The sequence below is a fragment of the Mytilus californianus genome, unplaced genomic scaffold (genome assembly GCF_021869535.1).
Source record: "Mytilus californianus isolate M0D057914Y unplaced genomic scaffold, xbMytCali1.0.p SCAF_7, whole genome shotgun sequence".
NCBI lineage: Eukaryota > Metazoa > Mollusca > Bivalvia > Mytilida > Mytilidae > Mytilus > Mytilus californianus.
In genome coordinates this window covers 82,160,103-82,183,067 of record NW_026262723.1, presented here as the reverse complement: position 1 = coordinate 82,183,067, position 22,965 = coordinate 82,160,103, and the positions used below count along the sequence as shown (strand labels likewise).

Here is a 22,965-nt window from a genome sequence, read left to right as displayed (position 1 = left end):
TAATGTATACACAAGGTAACTTTTATTATTTTAATGTATGCATATGCCAGTTCTATAATGTATACACAGGGTAACTTTTATTATTTTGATGTATGCATATCCCAGTTCTATAATGTATACACAGGGTAACTTTTATTATTTTAATGTATGCATATGCCAGTTCTATAATGTATACACAGGGTAACTTTTATTATTTTAATGTATGTACACGTATATGTCAGTTCTATAATGTATACACAGGGTAACTTTAAAAAAAGGTGATCAGCTTTTCATTTTGAACTTACGAATTGAATTGCGTAATTGTCAAATTTATCATCTTACATTAATTTTCAATTATTCCTTTGGCATGTTTGTTTCAATATTACAAGATTTGTTTAATATTTTTCTAATCTTTTCATTCAATATAAAAAGTATTTGAGTTGTATTAGATTGGATGCGCTTTGTGCAGTTTCGTTGTTTGTTTCTTAGATTCCTATAAGCATTGTCATTGTTCAAGGTAACATTATTTTTGTCTATTTTCACCATCAATACACATACAGGGGTTCAAATAGATGAGATCCCGATCATGATGTTATATAAAAGCACTGATTGAAGTGTACCTGTATCAATGAATACACTGACCTTATCATCAATGTATATAATTATGATCAACATGAATAAGTAATTAAGGTTCTATTAAAATCATTTTCAGACTTTAAAAGATTTTTAACAACCGGTGTTGATGTAAAATAATGTATGTGTAAATTGAACATTCTTAACATATTACTATGGAACGCCACAGCTATCTTATGTGGAACTCTGATATTACTTTATGTTGTTTTATTATTACTTGATGATAATTTGTCTTTACTCAATATGGTTTTGACATTACGTAATGATGTTTTGATATAACTCAATATGGAATAGTCATTACTTAATAATATTTCGATATTACACGATATGGTTTCGTATTGATTTGATATAGTTTTGTAATTACTCAATATGGTTTTGTCATTACTCGATGTGGTTTCACCATTATTTAATGTGGTTGTGTCATTAGTCAATGTGGTTTTAACATTACTTGATGTGAATGTGACTTAACGTTATGTAGTTGTTTCATTACATGATGTGGTTTTGTTATTTTGTAATGATGATCTGCCTATTATTTATATGGTTTTAACATTACGTAATGATGTTTCAAAATTTGACGATTTTACACTACATGATGTGTTTGTTTCATTATTTAATGTGGTCCTGTCATTCTTTGATGTGGTTATCCCATTACTTGATGAGGTAAAATCACGTGATCAATTCGGAAAAACCTGTTCTATTTTTAGATAGATTTCCATGTTGTATGTGCCTTGGATGAGTGTGGCCATCCATCGAATTAGAGTTCAAATTAAAGTTCGGGTTACTGTTTGAGTTATACTTTGAGTTAGTCTTCGATTTCGAATTCAAGTCATTATTAGAATTAAAGTTTTAGTTAGCATTGAGTTTCGAGTTGGACTACGAGTTTGAGTCACATTTAAAGGTCGAGTTCTAGTTACAACATTAGATTTGAGTCACTTTTTGAGTTAGATTCGAATTTAAGTCTCATTCAGATTAATTAAGATTTTGAGATGAAATTCGAGCTATCTTATATGAGTTCGTAATTAAATTTTCTATCGCGGAACGAGGACTTTTGCTCGGGCTTCCGAAAAGAGGGCTCCGGGGTATGCGTACAAAAGATAAACTATGTTACAGTATACAAAACGCAACATAGAAGTTGAAATAAACTTATATGTGGTGTGATTGACAATGAGACAACTATCCACCAGAGTTTAAATGCAGTGGGTGTAAGAAATCATATATAGACAACCGTACAGCCTTCAACACACCGTATAGTCAGCTACAAAAGGCCACCATGCACCATGTGAAAAAATTCAAACGATAAAACAAACGGTCTTATTTATATTTAAACAATCTACAACAAAAAATGACACACATTTATACAACGAAAACAATTGAACTTCATGTTCCTGATTTGGGGCAGGTACATAAAGACCTGTGGCGGAGTTTACCATGTATGTGAGCGCTAAATCCTAACCTTACATCGGACTGTTACAGTTGTGTAAAGCACAAAACGAGAAAAAAATGTAAACTAGACAAAGTGATGCCCCCGCACTCAACTCATTTAAATTAACCGCTTATACCCCAAAAATGACAAAAAAAAGATCAATTATCTCCCAAAAGAACAAAAGATAATAAAATTAAAAACCCAGACCACATGCACACCTTTAAAAAATTGTACAAACAGCCAGCAGAGTGAAAGCCTCCTAGCATTCAAACTGTAGGAGGAGTTATCTGGAAACGCTCTTCTTATGCAAGTAAATTTCCCAAAAAAATACAAAAAAAAGTTCAACTATCTCCCAAAAGAGCAAATATTAATGAACATTTAACCCTGACCACATGCACACCTTCAATATATGTACAAACAGACAGTAAAGAGAAAACTTCCTAGGATTCAAACTGTAGGAGGAGTTATGCGGAATAACTATATATCTATAATGGGACGGACAGACGGACGGACGGACGGGCAGGGGTAAAATAATATGCCCCCCAACTTTCAGTTGCGGTGGCATAGAAAACAGTTTCATTTGGCTGACCCAATAGATCGGTATGACTGGGTAATATAAATCCATCGGGGTGATCTCAGATGCTCCAGAAAGGCACCCATCGTGTTATTCGAGAAAGTACAAACCCAGTGATTTGGTTTTATTTGGTAGTTCACATTCAAGGAAAAGATGACAGTATTATGGTTACGACCACTGTAACATGTCCGTCGTCACATGTGAAACAGATATTCCAAAAAGTTTATTTTTCAATTAGTGCGAGGTAGATCAGGGAATTCAATTGATTACAAATAAAAGATTGATATTCATATAAGTTCAAATGATCATTTACGCTAAAAAAAAAAATCGGAGAATTCTTATTTTATAGTATTTATGCTTTGTCGCTAAGTCCGAGCCCCCTCCCCCCGTTTCCCTGTAACTTTAGTGTGAGTTGATTTGAAGTGTTTCATTTGTTAACAATAAAGTTCAAGTCTTTTAATTTGTGTCGAGCCTGCGACATCAATGTAGCAGCAGCGAGACACAACAAACCTATATTTCGTCGTCGATAGTGGCGTCAGCGTCTCCATCTCCATTTTTTAAATTTCTATTGAGTTTAACCTTTCATTATACATGTTACTAAACATGTATGCCATCATAATTTTGTACTTTTAGAATATCATACTGTATTTGTTTACCTCAACTATTGTATCTGTATTTATATTGTATGTTTCTCTGTAAACTTGTAATTAATTTTTAGAGAATAAAGTATCTATCTATCTATAGATCGTTAGGTTTCTAGTTTTTTACATTTTCCATTTCGGGACCTTTTATAGCTTACTATAGGGTATAGGTTTTGCTTATTGTTGAAAACCATACAGTTTTGTTTTAGTTAAATAAAACCGAATTAACCTGTTTTGACATGATAAATTTGTAAACCTCCATGAAGTGTTTTGAAACTTGTATAGGAGTTATTCCTCAATTTCAAGAAAAAGCATCTACAGAAAAACATTTCTTTTTTACCGATAAATGTATAGATAAATGTACAGCCGATCGACATGACGCTTTTACACTTACAGCAGCAATATCAGGCGAGACACAGGGTTCCGTGGAATATTTTACAAATTTATTACAAAAATACTGCTTCCGTTTGAGAACTTAAGATAATAAAATGCTCCGCTTGGCGCAGCTTGATACGACCGCAGAGATCGAACCCTGAACAGTTGGGGCAAGTATGGACACAACATTCAAGCTCGATACAGCACTGAATTTGGATTGTGATTAAATATTTGACACAGCATAGGTTTCTGACACAGAATGAATGTGGTCTAAGACCTTAAAAAAATTTAATTTATCTATTCAAACTATATCATTATTATTTGCTTTTATATATAATAAATCAGAAATAACCAATTTAAAATGGCAAATTTTAAAGAAAAAAAAGGAAAAAAAATCCCCCCCAAATTTTTTGAACCCCCTTATGATTCATCACCCCCAAACTCAATCCCAGCCTTCCCTTTGTGGTATGGTACCTTGCAGTACAATTTCAGAGAGATCCATACACTTGAACACAAGTTATTGTCTGGAAACTAGAAAAATGCTTTTTTTTGGCCCCTTTTTGGCCCCAAATTCCTAAACGTTTAGAGCAATTACCCCCAAACTCAACCCAGCTTTTCTTTTGTGATATGGAACCTTGTAGTACAATTTCAGAAAGATCCATACACTTACACATAAGTTATTGTCATGAAACTAGAAAAATGCTTGTTTTTTGTCCCTTTTAATTCCTAAAATTTGGAGGCAATTACCCCCAAAATCAATCCCAGCTTTCCCTTTGTGATATGGAACCTTGTGGTACAATGCCAGAGAGATCCATACACTAACACACAAGTTATGTCTGGAAGTTACAAAAATGCTTATTTTTGGTCCCTTTTTGGCCCCTAATTCCTTAACTGTTGGTACCATAACCCCCAAAATCAATCCTAACCTTCCTTTTGTGGTATTGCACCTTATGGTAAAATTTCATAGAGATCCATTCACTTAAACTAAAGTTATAGTGCGAAAACCAATGTGTCTTCGGACGACGACGACGACGCCGGACGACGACGCCAACGTCATACCAATATACGACCGCAAAATTTGTATGCGGTCGTATAAAAACAACAAGACCAAGTGGTTTGGGGATATCCCAACTATTTCCGAAATACTGTAAACTTTTTAATACTTTTTTTCTGATTATTGTCTGCCGTTCTCCTTTTTCATACCAAATAACTCTGAACAACGACTCGAACTTTAATTTTAATTTTAACTCAATGGATAGCGATACCCATCCAAAGCACATTAAATAAATGACATATTGAAATCTGTTTAAAAATAGAACATATTTTTTTCCGAATTGGTCACGTGATTTTACCTCATCAGGTAATGGGATAACCACATCAAAGAATGACAGGACCACATCAAATAATGAAACAAACACATCATGTAGTGTAAAATCGTCAAATTTTGAAACATCATTACGTAATGTTAAAACCATATTACGAAATAACAAAACCACATCATGTAATGAAACAACTACATAACGTTAAGTCACATTCACATCAAGTAATGTTAAAACCACATTGACAAATGACACAACCACATTAAATAATGATGAAACCACATCGAGTAATGACAAAACCATATTGAGTAATGACAAAACCATATAAAGTCAATACGAAACCATATCGTGTAATATCGAAATATCATTAAGTAATGACTATTCCATATTGAGTTATATCAAAACATCATTACGTAATGTCAAAACAATATTAAGTAAAGACTAAATATCATCAAGTAATAATAAAACAACATTAAGTAATATCAGAGTTCCACATAAGACAGCTGTGGCGTTCCATATATTACTATTGTCTATATGACGCAATATGAATATTAATATGTACTTATTATCAATAGAAGATATGTTTCCTTTTAATAAAAATGTTTTTGGATGTAGTCATACTGTAAGATATTTTTTCTTTGATCGGATGCATCATTCAGTGTGAGATTAAGATGCTTACAAGCTTGTTTTATACTGGAGTTATAAAGTTGAGAGACAGACCATTGATATCTTTACCCATGCTCTTTCCGTACACCAATATTTTAAACAATTTTTAGAACAAATGAGACTAGAAAAATATATTAATACTTAATTTACATCCGAATATATATGTCTATTGAGAATTAAACATATTATATATATACATCTATAAAGTTTGAAAATTAGAATATTTCGAATCGTTTAAAAATATAAATAATGTGCATTTCCTCCATAAACGCATCGCCATTAGACAAATGTAATAAAAAATGATTAAATATATTGAAATATATTAAAATTTGATATATATTATACGCTTTGGTAGGATAAGTTTTGTTTTACAACGAGAGCAGCTGTTTATAAACTATGGTTGCACGTGTGAAAAAAAGGGCCAATTGATATTCATTGAATATATAGGAATATTTATAAATTATATAAAATATATAACTTGTTATATCAACAGCCTTATATTTAGGGTGTAAAATTGTCATGCATGGGAACAGTCTTGTGTTAATATTGGCGAGAAATCCATGCATACGTCTTAAATTATATAGATATAGTAAAAGCATCAATAAGGTGAAAGAGGTGATTCTAGTTTTGGCCGTCCATCCAAACTAATGTAACATAGAACCCCAACATGACTGTACATCTCCCATTTCATTCAAGTAAGTTTTCGACACAAACTTACGTCTTTCACTGGGTTATCAATAACATCCTGTTCATTTGATGAACAGCAGTGAATTATTTCCGAAATACGTGCTCAATGTTTTAATTGTATTCAACGTATGTATACTCAAATAAAAAATAATAAAGGAGATGTAGTATTATTAATTACCAATGAGAAAATAACGTATTCAACTGAGACCTATAAGGACGAAGATGTAAACAACAATATGGCACTATACATCACTCAACAATGAGCAAAAACGATACGGGCATTTGAATTTCTCATTTTATGAAATGTTCAAAAAAGTACTATAAGATCTGTAAATTTTGTCATTTTGTTTCTGTTTCTAGGGACATCCTATCCACTTGTTGGAGGTTATTTACCAGGAACACCAACAGAACATCTTAAATCGTTACTTCCAGAGGAATATTGGGCGTCACATGTCGATGGTATGATATAAAACCACAATTGTCATTTGTAAACATTTATATAACATATTAAACCTAATGACTATCGCTTATCTTTTAAAAAAAAAAGTAAATATAAATGCGTCATATTTAAGCCTTTCTTTCTATGCATGCATAGGATGTATTGAACGCCAAGCCATAGTTGACGACAGCAGATAGTGAAATACAATTACCAATTGTTTTCCATTTTTATCATTATTTTTTATGAAAATATTTCCTTCAAGTACTTTATTTTATTTACTGCAAAGGTTACCATATATTAATGAAAATGGGGGAAATTGATATTGTTTCCTATTCATATTTGTGTACCTCAAACCTGAAGCAACCTAAGATGATTAGGCCAAAATCAATGTACATTGGAATGTTAGTTTCAGAGGAAGATTTAATATGGTATTATGTTTCGAAAAACGTTTTGTTCGTTTGAAGTGGGAGGCCTACATGGCTGCCATTAGATGTAAAGTATAAAGGAAAACCAAATTTGTAGTCTTCCTTCAAATTAATTTATCTTGAAATCTGGCAGTTAACATGGTTAACATAGAATGTTAATATTTTGTTTAGCACTTCAATAAAATGTAAAAAAAAATGTTAAAAATAAATTTACGGTCGGCACAAAATAGAATTTACTTCTATTTTGTTTCATATATATATATTTTATACCAACGGATAATTGTTGTGGAAGTTTTCATGGCTTTTGAACAAAGTAAAAACTGAAATGTGAATATTTATATAAAATTTTATCTACGTCACAAAACCATAACGGCGCCATTTTATTTGCTTCTGTTAGTTGTAATAAATTGTTGTAACATATTGTTGGTCAGAAGGGTTTAATTTAATTTTCCCATTAAAAATCTATACCAAAGAACACGAAATATTAGCTTCATTTGTTTCAGTGAACGTTATATTTACACGTACATTGTAGGGATTGGCAAGATATTCAGATTTCAAGTTAGTGGCATAAAATATTCAATAGCCAATTAATAAGGATATTAAAATGACGTCATTCTACTCCATATAAATTGATAATGTAGTTCTTCTAACTATCAGCCGTGTAACAAAAACAATTTCATGTGATATAGAAATTTTTCAATTTAAAAAGAAATCAAGTTTTGCTTGTTTTGTTATTTTAATTAGTTCACTTTTTTTTTTTTTGCCAACAGTACTGAATAAGTATATTCACCACCTTGAACACACAAGTTTGATATGCACATCAGATGTTTTATTGTGTGAATCGATTATTTTATTATGTAATGATTTTAAAACCACATATTATGATATATACATATATATATATATATATACAAGTCTAAATTGAAAACAACGTTCAAACCTATGATTGTGTTGGATAAAAACCGCAATTTTCATACGTGTGCATGCACAACAAATTTCTTGGTAGAGGTGTCTAAATACAGCACAAACAACATTTTCCAACAGACCAAAAAAGTGAAAAAGTATATTTTAACAAAACGCATTTGACTAGCAGGTCTATACATATATCTGTTATCACTGAATTTGAACATTTAAACATCATAACTTTAACTGAAACAATTACAACTTTTAGAATTCGCTACCTTTACAAAATTTAATAAAAGTTGATAATTGCTTTTTTGGCCTTAACATATTGGGGTCGGCATGAGACACTTCGAGTAGCAAACAAAGCATAGATCATGGATAAAATATATATTAATAGGACAAATCTATCTTAACACACAAAATATGACCTTGGATATCACAACTTAACTGCATGTTTTACATAATGTGATAAATAAGGAGAAATAGACATGTTTGCACTAATTATTCCTGGCAATGTTCTCCCATTGACATATATCCTTCGATGATTATATTTTGTGAAACCAGAATTCCATCCATAAGCTCTGTAACTCTGCTAATCAGATGACGTTCAAGCTTTATTGATTTTGTTCGCCGTCATAGCTCCATATGTTTGTTTTTCAGGTTCCCGATATGTGCTCAACAATAATCTTTACTCGCCATATTTTCCTTACCTACCGGCGACGGAATCCCTGTCACTGTTTGCCCACAACCTAGGGGCAGGGGGAGTGGATCAGTCGGGGTATCATCGGATTTATGATCTTCGAAAAGGTAAGTATATGTAGTTGCTATGCCAACAGTATTGGTAAATTTAGTATTTTTCGATATCATTTAACCTAGGTCATTTTGACATTATTTTTTTGTAAAATGAACAAAACATTTTTTAATAATATGTGTACAATGGTTAATATGAATATTATATAAATTTCAGAATTTGTATTCTGTTGTAATCTTTCCTACAACGCAAATCACTTGTTCTATTGTAAAAAAGATATTGCAAAACTATAGTTTGTTTGATTCTCTTACAGATGCAGCGCTCTATTCTGGCCTTCAAATGGTACCGTCTACTTCTGTTGGGTCACAAAATTCTCAGACCGAATCGAATACCAAAAAAGATCCATCCAGATCTGAATCTAAACGAACTGATTCGACAAAGACTAGCGGTAAAATTCAAGATACCGTCAGCAAGGCCTACAATTCACAGAAAACATTTAAGGATACAGATAAACGGTCAGACGTGAAGAAAACGGAGAAAACTCAAGTTTCTAAATCAGTTTCTAGTACTGTCAGCAAAACTGTAAATTCAAAGAAGGATAAAGTTAGTAAATATAGTGATGATAAAAACGAGGACAAAAATAAAAACAGTAAAAAAGATGAAAAGACTCCAAAAATAACATCTAATGATAAATTGGAAAAAGTAAGTGATGTACTCATGAAAGATTCTAAATTAGGTCAAGATGAAAATGCAGATTTGAAAAAATCGAACGATGAGCTGGAAGAATCTGAAAAAGACAACACCGAAGAAAATTCAGAACAGAAAATGAGTAACGAAATCAAAGAACAAGTTATAAAATGTAAAGGTACAAATTCTGTAACTCTGACAACAGTTACCAGTTCATCGAGTATTGTTTCAGTTTTGGAATCTCCAAGTGGGTCTAGTCAAATCAAACCAGTTGCCACAACAGGTAATTTTGTGTTAATTATTTATTAATTATTCAGTAAGCAGTGTGCAAGGTTTGTTCAAAGTAACATTTAATGGTGAATCAATGTCAAAAGATATGGTAGCATTAACGCACCGTCCATTCATTTTTTGTTGGTGGCATGTGTATATTTTTTTTTTTAATTGTTTGATTCTATATTTGAGGCTAATAATTTGTTTCAGATGGAAAATGAAAAATTATTTATTTCTTGATTAAACAAAATTTCGTACTTTTATGTTATGGAAATTAAATTGATTATTATTTTTTTATTTAAGTTGATAAAAAAATGTTTGTTCCGACATTAAAAAACATACTGCTCTCTCCCAACTCACCAACTTACATCAAAAAGATAAATGGTCGCTGCATAATGGACCCATTACGAAAAAATCGTTAAAAGTAAATTAATATCACAAATTATTTTTTTTTTCATAAAAAGAAGTAGAGTTTGTCAATCTGTATGTGATGATTTGATGTTTTAATTTACATAACAAAAGGATTGTTTTTAATTTTGTATCTTTCAAGGTCGAGATACGAAAGCTAATAGAACTATGTTCCGGAACGACAAATGATCCGGAAATCAATTATAAAAAATATTAGCTAATAATTTCCGAATTACTTACCCATTTGTCATGTCAATAGTTCGATAAATATACAGATTTTATACTTTTTGGAATTTTAGTTTCATTTTCTTGTGCTGTTAAGAATCTGGATATGTATGGTGCTTTTATGTTGAATTCGAAACCCTGGTTGCTTGGTATATTTCTCCGCTTCTTGCTTCAAATATTAAATGAACCATTTAAAGTTATACGATCTTCCTTTTAAAAGGTTACGTTTTACTTGTAAATATGATAGAATCGTAAATGGGAGTTGGCAAAATATATATCACAGAGGGAAGAACACTCTAACGCAAGTTTTTAGATCTAAAATTGTTGTGCTAAATTTCTTTATCTAATAAGGTTTCGGTTTGTAGCAAAAAGTGAGGTAGCAAGATCTATAGAAAAAAGAACAGATAACACCATGACCCAAAATATTTAAAAAAGACAAAAGATCAACAACAAGGCACTAAACACCACACAGAAAACCAAACATTTAGCAAAACGAACTCTACCCGTGGTTATTTGTTCACCCATCCATATGTTCAGCAGGTCATATGTTGTTGTAAAGTGAGTGTAGTGTATAACTAAAATGTGAGGTTGTAAGGTATATTCTGTTCTTGTTATTTTTTGTGTTGTAAGGTATATTCTGTTCTTGTAATTTTTTGTGTTTTTCAAGCACTCAGATTTCTTTAATGGAACTTGTAATGATTGATTGCTAGTTGCGTTAAGCTAAGCGACAAATATGTCATTCTTTCCAAGAAGATGGACAGATCTTGATCATATGAAACTTAATTAAAGATTGGTAATGAGCATTTAACTGGATAGTAATTTTATTTATCGATGCAATGTCCAATCGATGTATTGTATTGACTTTACTTCTGAGTTCATACCTATTAAATTTTACTATTCAACAGGAGTTTTACACTTTTTGTATTCATATCTTTAAGGTTTTTCTACCCAACAACAGTTATTACTCTATATGCACATCATTTTTGCTCTGGTATCCATTACATGACATATTAAAAATTGTATGTCACATAAAAACTTTTTAATTAAAACGGAACATTTTTTTGTTCCGTTCTATGCTAATTTCTAGCTTTAGATTAAACTTCAACTGGAACGTCAAAAATCAATAGTTTGGGCAGCCAAAAGGGAAATATATAAGAACATATGCAAGCGGTTAAATTTATGTAAAGTTTAGATTATATAATGTATGTCTGTCCTTCTTATATATAGACTTCTTTTGATACTATATATTTGTTCAAAAATTCTGTCTTGATTTATGAAAATTAATTGTAAACAAACCAAATGCAATAATAGAACAAAATTAGATCCCTCCTTATACCCTGAAATAATGTAATTTGCAGTCTGTTTGTTCCTGGGTTCTTAGCTCTATAGCTGATATAGTTGACGGTTTCCGTACGTATTAGAGAGATGTGCTTAAAAGTTAAGCCATGATGACCCGAAGGAATTAAGCCGTTTGTAAATTATTGCTTATTAAGCATTTTCTGCCAATCCTTATTACTTTTTCAATGGTTTAATTATTATTGTTATTGTTGTTATTTTTTTGGGTATATATTATATACATTAACACTAATAAAGTGGTATTTTGTTAACCTTAATTTCAATAAGACATGACATTGAGTAGTACATGTTTTGATTGTACGTTCTACTAAGAACTTTTTTTTCCACTGGTCGAAATTAAACGTGAAGGGATTGAGTGCTCTAAAATAATTGAACACCGCCACATTTCAATGTGCCTGTTCCAAGAAAGGAACCTAGCTAGTGGTTATCCTTATAGTTACATCTAAATGTTCAGATATGATAGTCTCTTATTCACTATAATTTACAGACAGATTTAGAGATTGACTTAGTATTCTGTATTCATGGAGACCGTATATTAACCTGTAGATATTCTGTTTGTGTCGTTGGGTCTGTTCAATTGACGTACACCCCACAATTATCAGTAATGGGGTGTGAAAGTGAAAATTTTCACATAGGTCTACATACGACCTTCAACAATCCGTAAAGCAATTTATACAATGTACTGTGCAAACCAGATGCGAAAAATTCAAAAGAGACGTCAAACTGACTTATTCTTGAACAGCGGTGTAGCAGTAAAACAGAGTGTAAAAATCAAAAGAATTCAAGTTTAATTGGTAAAATACCGATCATATTTTTCAGATCCATTTAAAGTGACTACAGCCACAACGTTCTCGCTACCATATTATCATTCTCTATTCTCAACTACTCATGCTTTATTGTCACCGCCGCTTTCTGGCTCTACTGTCAGTACAGCATCCATGTGCTCGGAACCAGTGCAAACTGTACCATGTGACATGAGAATAAAGAAAGAACCAGCAGTGTATACGTGTTCTAAGAAGTCAGAAACTAATACAACACAAAGTAGCAAAAAGCATGCAAATGATTCAAATCTAGATAAAAATGTTCAAACTGTGACTGATCAAAACGTAGGCAAATGCAATGATAAAGACAATTTGAAAATGAAATTGACTTCGCCTGTAAGCTCGGTTACAAAGTCGTCTTCGTCCTCTTCCGCAACGCCTTTATGTTTAAAGAAGCATATTCTAGAAAAAAGTAAAGAATGGACTTCAAGTGAAAATACTGTTACAGAACCCAAATCTGAAAAGAAAAATGAAGGTAAAAGTGAGAACAGTAAGGTTTCTGATAATACTGCATGTGATACAAAGATAAACGAAGCAAGCAAATTGACTAGAAGCGAAGATGATAAAATATTAGCAGATTTTAAGCCACGGAATAAGGAGATTCAACAACTGACGACAACGTCGAAGGATACCGTCAGAGCAATTAGTAAAGTGTTATCAAAGCGACAGGAATCTTTTGAATCATTGAAATCAAATACAGATAATCCGAGAATGGTGTCTTCTCCAAGAAAACAAGAACAGAAGCTATCAACAAAGAGGGTATTGATAAAACCTAAATGTGACGACAAGAAATCGTCAGGTCAGTTTGTCTTTGATATACTAATTAGTAGGGAATATTGATTTATTTTAGAATTGTAAACTAATTGGAATAAGATTCTTTATTTTTTTAAATCAAGTTAATGGTTTTAACATGTTATATCATACAAACTATGCGCCTGAAAAAGCACAAATATGAATGAGATGCGTTCTCAAGTGAAATTACTTCAGAGTTTCTACCAAAACAAAATATGCTTTTAATTGTGTTTTTATGCTGCTGTCTAATTACCGTTTCCCCCAAACACCCCCTTTTACTGGTATAATTATAAAATAATATTTGGCCATGGTGAAATGGGTATATTTCAAAACATTTTTTTATAAACATTAGATACCACAAATTAAACAGCTGGATGTCTCTGTTTATTCTTCAACAACGAGACAATATGTTATATACACGAGAAGAGTGTAATTTTGCGACCGAAAGATCGAATCACCATCTCATCGTGTAACATTTAAACAATGCTCACGTTTTACGCAGGAATTACGAGTATTTTTGTCTTGTTTCCCCTTTCTATCCACTAGTTAAAATGAAAAAAATATCAAATAGTTCAAACAACGTATTTGAAAATGTAATTTGAAAATAATAAATTTACTGAAAATCAAAATATAAGAAATTACCAATATGTCTGGCTATCGTCGTTGATATTAGAGTCCTGTTTGAACCTATGGATGAAGCCTTTCATGAATATTCATCATGGCAATATTATACAGAATGCAATTAGATATCTATCAAATAGTAACTGCTCAATAACTTTCATTAACGTATCATAGTCACATCTTATTTGTACAGAATTTATTAATTCAAGTTTTGCAATTTTGATGCAAGTTGTGTGTGGGCCATTTACATAATCATGGCGTTAATTCATGATAAGGGTTGAAAAAGGAGGTTGTCTTATTTAAAATAGAAAAACTCAGTAAATGTCAACCCTTGAAAAACTTGAGTATTGATATTGAATAACGACCGTTTTAACAGTATATTGTTTTGTTCTGTTTGACTACAACCATCAATCGTTTTAAGAAATCAGTGGTTCAAATATTACGAAACGATCCTATCATCACTCATGCAGCATGTGCAGAGATCAAGATTATAGGAGGAACATATCGAGATGTTGAATAAAAGCACCAAACATTACAAAGACAATACACATTCATCACTAACAATTTTAAACAACCTAGATGTAATTGTAAGATATTCAAAATTAAGCGATATGCTGATAAAATGTCCTCACCGTAACTGTTCAAGACAGGAGAACATAATAAATAATAGAACTACATTAACAAGATAGATAAATGAGAATGTGAAGCTCCTTTTTTGAAAACGTTCATCTTCTTCAGAAAAAAGAATAAATCAAGAAATATTAAACCATGGTAACATGGTGGATTTCAATTCTAAAATGGTTTCAAGCATCTATATACCTTTATTTGATTGAAAGATGTCTATATGGTTTAAATATTATTTTCCTTGTTATTTCAATTATATGGTTAAAAAAATCAAAATCATGATTTGTCATATATAGATTAAGTACCTGTAAAATGTTTCCAATCAGACATTTCATTTCTACCATTAATGGCAGATGGCATGAATTCTTGTTCATTGATGAGATATATAGTTTTATAATCGTAATACATTATTGATTCTTCCTAGCCAGCTGAAATCCATATCTGGATAAAGGCAAAGTTCACGTTAGTTGGTTTGATCAAGCGTAGAACTATTCGTTTAGCATTGAAATGGACATGCTATAAATAGCTTATTTATGGAATTAACAAACCATTGAATATTAATATTAGAATTGTTCAAATGCCATGCCAGTCCATGTTCGATCAATAGTGTACAGAGAGCACCATTTGATGAAACGTTTTAGCTTTGTAAAATGACTATGAATGACAAGAGTCTGTATTCTTTTCTAACAGGAGTTAGTAATATACCTATTGGAATAGCAGTTGCACGAAAGAGAGAAGAGTTAAAGAAAGATGATACAGGTTTGTTATGTTTTTCAAGTGTGATTCCTTTTGTTCTCTGTTATGGTCATCGTTAACAAAAATCAATAATTCCAAATTAATGTGGACATTTCGCTTTCTAAATAATATTGTATACTGAGTTTTGGAATTTTTATACATTACAAAAACGGTATAACTCTTAAAAAGCACAGTATTTGAGCAACACTTTTCTGAACTTAAGTGTAAGATATTTCAGCTTTATACATGTAAATATACAATCTAATAATTTACTTCAGTCACTTCGAGATGAATATCCCATCCAAAGTGCAAATATTATCATTAATGTCTGGAAACAAATGTAAAAAGTAAAATTGAAATTTGATTTTGTTAAAATATCCAGACAACTTCACAGGTTATGTTACATTCGCAAAACATTGTAAAAACTTTTGATGTTAAGAAATACATTCCAATAATTTGATTAGTTTAGTTTCACAATGTAAAAAAATACTTTAATCTTTTATATCTAAGGTTATATAGTCAATGTATTAACAATGCTTTAGAAAATCTATATAAATACAACAAGTTTACTTTCAAGTCTCATTTATATGCTTAATTTTAAGATCAAGTTAAATACAAACGACATAAAGCGAATATATTATTAGCATTTGGTTAAGGAAAATGGTGCATAGCTGGTATATTGATGTAAATTACACTCATCATACTTCTTCTTGCGTTATTTATGTAGAATTATTTTTGCTTTATGCTTATGCATATGGTTTTGATTTTTTATGATATATCGTTTGCATACGATTTGGTGGAGAGAAAACATCTTCCTGGCACAAGCGCGAACACTTAAAAACTGATGAGTGTATTTTTAACAAACTGAATAAAATAGAATTATTATTCAGCATGCTCAAACTTCTTGAATATAAGTCGAAGACTTTCGACATAAGTGAATACATTGTTAGCCGATCGAACTTTCACATTTTGATCTATACCTTAAGAATTGTACATATTTGCTATGTACTCATAAACAGATATGCAAATTCATACCAATACAAGTAAAAATCAACTAAAATACATAAGGTGCAGCATACTCCAGCTACGGTTTAAACAATATTATCAGTAACACGAAAACGGATTCTCTAGCTGTTGTGGTTTTCTTTTTTTTTCTATACAAATATTTGTTTTTGGGAAAACGAAAAGTATGATTTTTAATCATTGAGCCGATTTAAAAAAAAAAGGCAGAAGTATGTATTTTGAAATATTCTGACTATTTGCTTGCGATTTCATGATTTATATTTCACGGAAGTTGAAACTAGTATTTAGACGAATGTCTTTGATTTCTTGGTATTGCTTCATATCTGATTACGCTTACTTTAAAAATTCTGCTTTTTTGGGGGGTAAAAAACGTGTTGTGTTAAATCTTTATCTTTCATCTTGTGTTTGCTTACTTTTAAATTCCATTTGATTTTTACCCATTGTCTAATACAATATCTAATATATTTCAGATGATAGCGGTGACGGTGGCGAATCGTTAAACGGATCTTCCCACAATAGCACTAGTCAAAGCAGAATTAATGAGTAAGAAACATCTTTTGTTTATATGAAGTCATGTAATAAATATTAATCTAAAAAAAAACTAAGATGAATTTGATTTGAAAAATATTTAAATTTAAATGAATCTTTTTCAGAAGCAGAAAGGTCATTTTAAAAATGAAAAATTGCAATACTTGTTTTAATATTTCATGTTTGATGGGTTTTTGTTTCCATTGGATGATTGGAATATAAATGAAATGAATTTTCTCATCTCCCAAATTATATGCATTTGAAATAATATTTGACAGTAGAAAACAGCATTGGTATCAAGTTCTTATTTACCAAATTGTCTATATACTAGTATATTAGCATTTCGTATTGTTCTAACTTATATTATTCAACATATTCGGATATAAACAAATGAATATTATAAAAATAAGAAGATGTGGCATGATTGCCAATGAGACAACAACTATCCGCCAGTGACCAAGGGATGAATGTCCATTATTAGTATGCACATAAAAAATTGAAAAAATGTTATGAAACAAATGTGTTACACAACTGTCAGAGTAGACAATTGGAGGCCATGATGTCAAAAAACTACATTCCGTCTCATCTATCATTCTATACCTGTTTATAAAATTGAAAGTAATCGGAATTTAATGACACGCATTTTATTTTCTTACTGTCAGCATTCAAATGTCAGTTATTTCATCCGTATATCTGCCAGAGGTGGTAAAGTGTTGCAAGATTTACAGTACCTGGTTTTCTATTGTGTGAAAATGTGAAAATATATGAAACTTTCAAAGTAAACACTTTACTATTTTCAAATTCAAATCAGAAACATGAAGTAACTTTATGGTTTGACCTGTAGTCATGTAATAGTTAAGTGAAATAGACTAGCAAAGAGACATTAACATTTTCCAATCAGTCTTTTCCTTTCCTTTCGTTTGTCAATGTTTAATATTGGAAAATCATTTGCAACTACTTGCAAAATTGAAAGATCAAAGTGAACTGTCTGTAGTATGAAAATTCTGAAGAAAATAAAATTATAAGTGCTAGTTTTTGTAGAATTAAAGTTAAATTCTTAACAACAATTTTTCAATTGGCGATTATTTTGGGGGAGATTATAGTCTTCACGAATGAGATTGGGTTTGGAATATACAAACCGAGGAAAATTTTTGTTTTGGAAATAAGTTTTTGGAAAAATAAACACATTGAATGTGGTACCATAATCTGATCAGGAATAACTTAACTGGAAAATTTCGATTTAAGTCAATAAATTAGATACAGTTGGAACTTAAGTAGTTGAAATATAAGTCTATGCTTTTACATTTTGTTAATAAGTTGTCCAAATGAAACAAGAAAATCACATAATTTAAAGAAATCTTAAGAAAACAAAGGGATTTTTTTTTGCGCCAACAAAATTAGTTTTTTAATTGTTTTACTCTAGAAAAATTTCATGTTTGCATTGATTACGACCTAAAGCATATTGATGCAAGTAATTTGTTTACCAAAACCCCAAGTAATCCAGTCTAAAATGTGGAAACTAGTATAATTTAACCTATTTGTGAAAAAGAAGTCGTTGAAATGTGACTTCATGCATTTCAAGTGAACAGCTATGTCAGTGCTTTCAAAAATTTATATCTCATTGCTGTCCCCACGGTGAATGAGTAATGCTTTCAAAGTTTTCATTTTAAAGACGTCATTAGCAGTATTAAGTTATTTCAGATAAATCATACCCTGTTTCAATTCATACCTATGATTTGATTGAACATAAACTCCCCTGGGTGTTAATTGAGCAAAATGTTCTATCTGTTTTAGAGGTATATACGTCGTGTCACTTCAGTTGTCCAAAATTGTTACCTAGAATTAATATTTGGTACGCAATATGATGTTTTTATGTGATAAAATACTACCTCTTATGAAACCGAATATGACACTGTTGTATTTCTTAAAAATATGGTTTTCCAAATATAATATAAATTCTAGATAGATATTAGGATATGACCCGTTCTCAAATGTAGAAATGTCTAATATAGTGCAATGTTACAAAACAACCAGTATTTTTTAAGTAAATATATATATGTCCTAAATGAACTATGAACTGGTTTTTTTATCCATCTGAAACATATCACAATGCAATTTTAAAAGTTTAACGATTTAACACGAAAAAACGAAAAAGAGAAGATACTGGCCAGAGAAATGCCTTTATTACATAGAAATAATCTAGAGAAATTAGTTTTTTCTATTGTTTTTAATTATTTATGTGGGAACCACGACTTTTTGTTGTTGTAATTATCTCTTGAAAAGATTAATGACAACAAATCCTGTCGACTGGTTTTATGTTACATTCATGCTTATGTTTACAGTCAGTCAAGTTCTGCCACAAAATCAATACCAAATGTCAACGTTGTGGATATGAGGAGCCAATTGCCAGCCAATCTTATAGTGACTGGTAAGTTACAAGAGAGATAACCTCTAAATCACATGTTTATTGCAACGTTAAGTATATGAGACTCTTATACTTACAATCATACGATGGTAACAAGTAATGAAAGTGTTCATTTCGTTCATTATTTTGTACATAAATCGGGCCGTTAGTTTTTCGGTTGAATTGTTTACATTTGTCATTTCGGGGCATTTTATAGCCGACTATGCGGTACTAGTTTTGCTCATTGTTAAAGGCCGTACGATGACCTATAGTTGTCAACTTCTATGTCATTTGGTCTCTGGTGGAGAGTTGTCTCATTGGCAATTATACCACATCTTCTTATTTTTATATGACATACAAGTACTTTCACTCGGACGATATTTTTGTGAAAAAAGGCCCTGATCTCTATTTCAACAAGTTCAAAACTATAACTGTTGGATTTAATATTCAAAGAATTGTTTCGAATGGAAAAGCTAAGTGTGTTACATCAACGGGGAAATTATATTTAGTACGCTCCTTTAGTCGGCAAAGCCTACTATTTTGCTACTTATGCAGTCAGTTTTTTATTGGAAAATTTTGAGTTTAAAGTAATTAACCACTGTTTACAGGATCTGCAACTGGAGCAGGCATTGCATGGTCTGATGATCCAACAAGACATTTTCCAACACAATGGATGCAAACCCCACAGTTAAACCAGTCATGGATTGGACAGATCCCATTCTCGATGCCACCTTCTGTTCCAACTTCTAGCACGACAGACCAGACACTACCCATAACAATACCTCCTGGATTCAAAATTGCGCAGGATTCTGTTACAGGACAGTTGGTCATGATTCCCTCCAATGATATTGGTAATGATTTATATTACAAATAAATAAACATTAACACTGAGAAGAGATCTTAAACATAATATTTTGTACATATTATGGAAGAACAAAGTAGAGATCGTCATGTCATCTGTCATTGACAAGATGCTTTAACATTCTATATTGTAAATCTTTTAGATTTGAATATGTAATCTATTTAAATCTCGACAAGACGAAATTGTACAATCAAATGCTCAAGTTGGCTCTGAAGTTGTTTCAGAAATCACAAACATTGATTGATCTTGACATTTCAGTTTCATACACATTTCCGTGATCTGTGGTAAAAATTGATGTTTCCTTTTCATTCATCATGATTACTTTTGACCACTGTAGAAACAAGCATAAAAAAATAACAGTTATCAAAATACTCATCAGTTTTTCTGAGGTCTAGATTCAATATAAATAAAAATGTTGGAATTTTCAGAAATTTACGACCCGAGCCGAATCTGGAGTTCATATGCTGCAACTTCTCAACCAATTATGCCTTCCCATCAACTGTCACAGATTCTTCCTCATAACCAAGAAAGACCATTTGTAGTACAACAGTATCAACAGTTGGTGAGTAATAGAAATTATTTCCCCAATATATTGTTAATATAAGTTTATAGACTATTTCATAATATATTGATTTGATGAGGAAACTCTGGTATTTAAAACTACACACGATTTTGTGATTGTACTTCAATGAATTGAAGATAATTCGCATTACATAATTCGGTTGATGTTATTTAAAAGATCATTAACACATTTTTAATGCTCTTCAAAACGAAAAAAAAATGTACAACTTTTTTCAATAATGTAATTTTCATATGAATAAAATGATGTAAAAGAGCTAAATTTTAATAAAAAAGGAATTAATAACAATAGTAGACATTTCATATCAAAAGTTTGAATTGTATACCATATGAATTGCAAATAAATAGTGTGTTCTATTGGACACCTAACCGTGAAAGTTTGATGAAAAAAAAACAGAATAAATATCCCCATGATTACATATGTTGCAATTAAATATTGAATTGCTTATGAACAGATCCAAAATAGACAAGATACTATTGTCACGTCAGAGAACACATATAACCAAAACATACAGGTATCATCAGGCAGCATAAAAAACAAAGTTACAACAACAACGACGAAACCAGCAAAGGGAATCGAGAAGAAAACAAAGTCTGTAGGAATGGTTACTCCACAAGTTACCTCAGGTAAGATATGATTGAATGGTAGTGACCTTTTGGTTTGTTTTCATGCCAGACCAAAAAAAATATTTTATATAGGTAGCATTTTGTCTTAATAATAAAAATATGTATATCGATATGCTATTTTCATGCAAATGAACTTTTTATTTTCCAAAACCAAATAGAAACTAAAATATAACTAAAAACATGTGGACAACTCATTAAGGGTTAAGCATTTTAGGTAAGAGTACATGATGTGTGGATCAAAAAGGCGACGATTAAAATCAAGTAGTTAAAATCTAATTATGAAAACCGTTATAATGATAGTTTATTTTTACTTTTATTTATTTTTGAAATATTAAAGCATTGACTTTTCGGCCGATGCATGTTTATGATGCAGACAAGAAATCTAGAACTCTGAGTTTCTCAACAACTATTTATTTCAGATGTTGGAACATCCTCACAGACATTACCATATTCTTATCCGGGACCAGTGCCTTTAATTGTAAATTCTAGCATAGTATCTCACGCTAATCTATCTTGCACAGAAGCTATTAAATCCGAGCTTTCAACAGTACAGTCACGAGGTACTTCTCCAATGGTACCCGCGAGCGAGATTGAAGACACTGAACAAGAAATGATTGATAACTCTCCCGTCCAACTTAAAACAGACAATGAAGTTCATATAGACAAAAAAGACATAATTAATGATGACGACGAGTCTTCGTTTTCATCGACAGATTCCTTTGTACATATGCATGTAACAAATTTAAAAAATGAAAATGAGAAAGATAATACTGTTTATACCAGCAAGGATTCGGTTGAGTTAGAAATTACAACAAAAGACAAAACTGTTCTTCCAAATGATGAAGTTTCTTTTAAAGCACAAATTAAAACACTAACTACTGATTCTGAAAATCAAATATTATTGCATAATATACAGAAAAAGGAAAGTGATAGAACAATAGAGTCTTTACCCGCAAATGAATTGCAAAATCCTGATTTAGTCAAACCTGACGAGAAAGTGTCATCTAATCAGTGTTGTGATCAAATTAAAGACAAGAAATCAGTAGAGTCTGTGAAAGAGGACAAATCGTCTGAAGACTATAATCCATTTCTTGATCCACAAATCCTACAAGCTGTCGATGGTCTCGAACTTTTAAGTGCGCTTGCTGAAAAGCGTTCTAAATCAATAGATACCAGAAAGGACATAAAAGAAGAGGACGAAAAGGATGAGGTTAACAATAAAATGTCGGATGAGGTTGAAAATAAAATGTCGGATGAGGTTAAAGATAAAATGTCGGATAAAATGTCGGAGGATAAAATAGAACAAGACACATCTGAAGAGAAAGAAGAAAAAGTTAAACCTATTAAAAGACCAAAAATTAAAAGAACTATCAGTCGAACACGATCAATACCTCCAATAAAAGAGTCTGAGCCTCCGAGTTACTATACCTCTACGGGGCTACGCATACCACAAGGTAATTGTGTTTCGTTATATGAAATGATCCCATTGTCTATTCAGTTAGGAATTGACTTCATAATTTGTGAATGACGTTTAAAGAATAAATTCATAAATTAGAATTAATCGAATCTCTGAAGTGAATTTTTACAG

At 31.3% G+C, this 22,965-nt stretch overlaps 1 protein-coding gene across 3 annotated transcripts in view; it reads left to right on the top strand.

The window, feature by feature from the left end:
- Positions 1–22,965, top strand: part of LOC127710267 (uncharacterized) — a 69,358-nt gene that overhangs the window by 24,719 nt on the left and 21,674 nt on the right. For all 3 annotated transcript variants that reach the window (XM_052216042.1, XM_052216043.1, XM_052216041.1), the window contains exons 3-13: positions 6,658–6,756; positions 8,725–8,871; positions 9,129–9,785; positions 12,581–13,381; positions 15,310–15,378; positions 16,848–16,920; positions 19,248–19,333; positions 19,918–20,160; positions 20,600–20,733; positions 21,206–21,377; positions 21,797–22,831. In XM_052216042.1, coding sequence (XP_052072002.1) covers positions 6,658–6,756; positions 8,725–8,871; positions 9,129–9,785; positions 12,581–13,381; positions 15,310–15,378; positions 16,848–16,920; positions 19,248–19,333; positions 19,918–20,160; positions 20,600–20,733; positions 21,206–21,377; positions 21,797–22,831 — 3,516 coding nt within the window. The remainder of the gene's footprint in view (positions 1–6,657; positions 6,757–8,724; positions 8,872–9,128; positions 9,786–12,580; positions 13,382–15,309; positions 15,379–16,847; positions 16,921–19,247; positions 19,334–19,917; positions 20,161–20,599; positions 20,734–21,205; positions 21,378–21,796; positions 22,832–22,965) is intronic.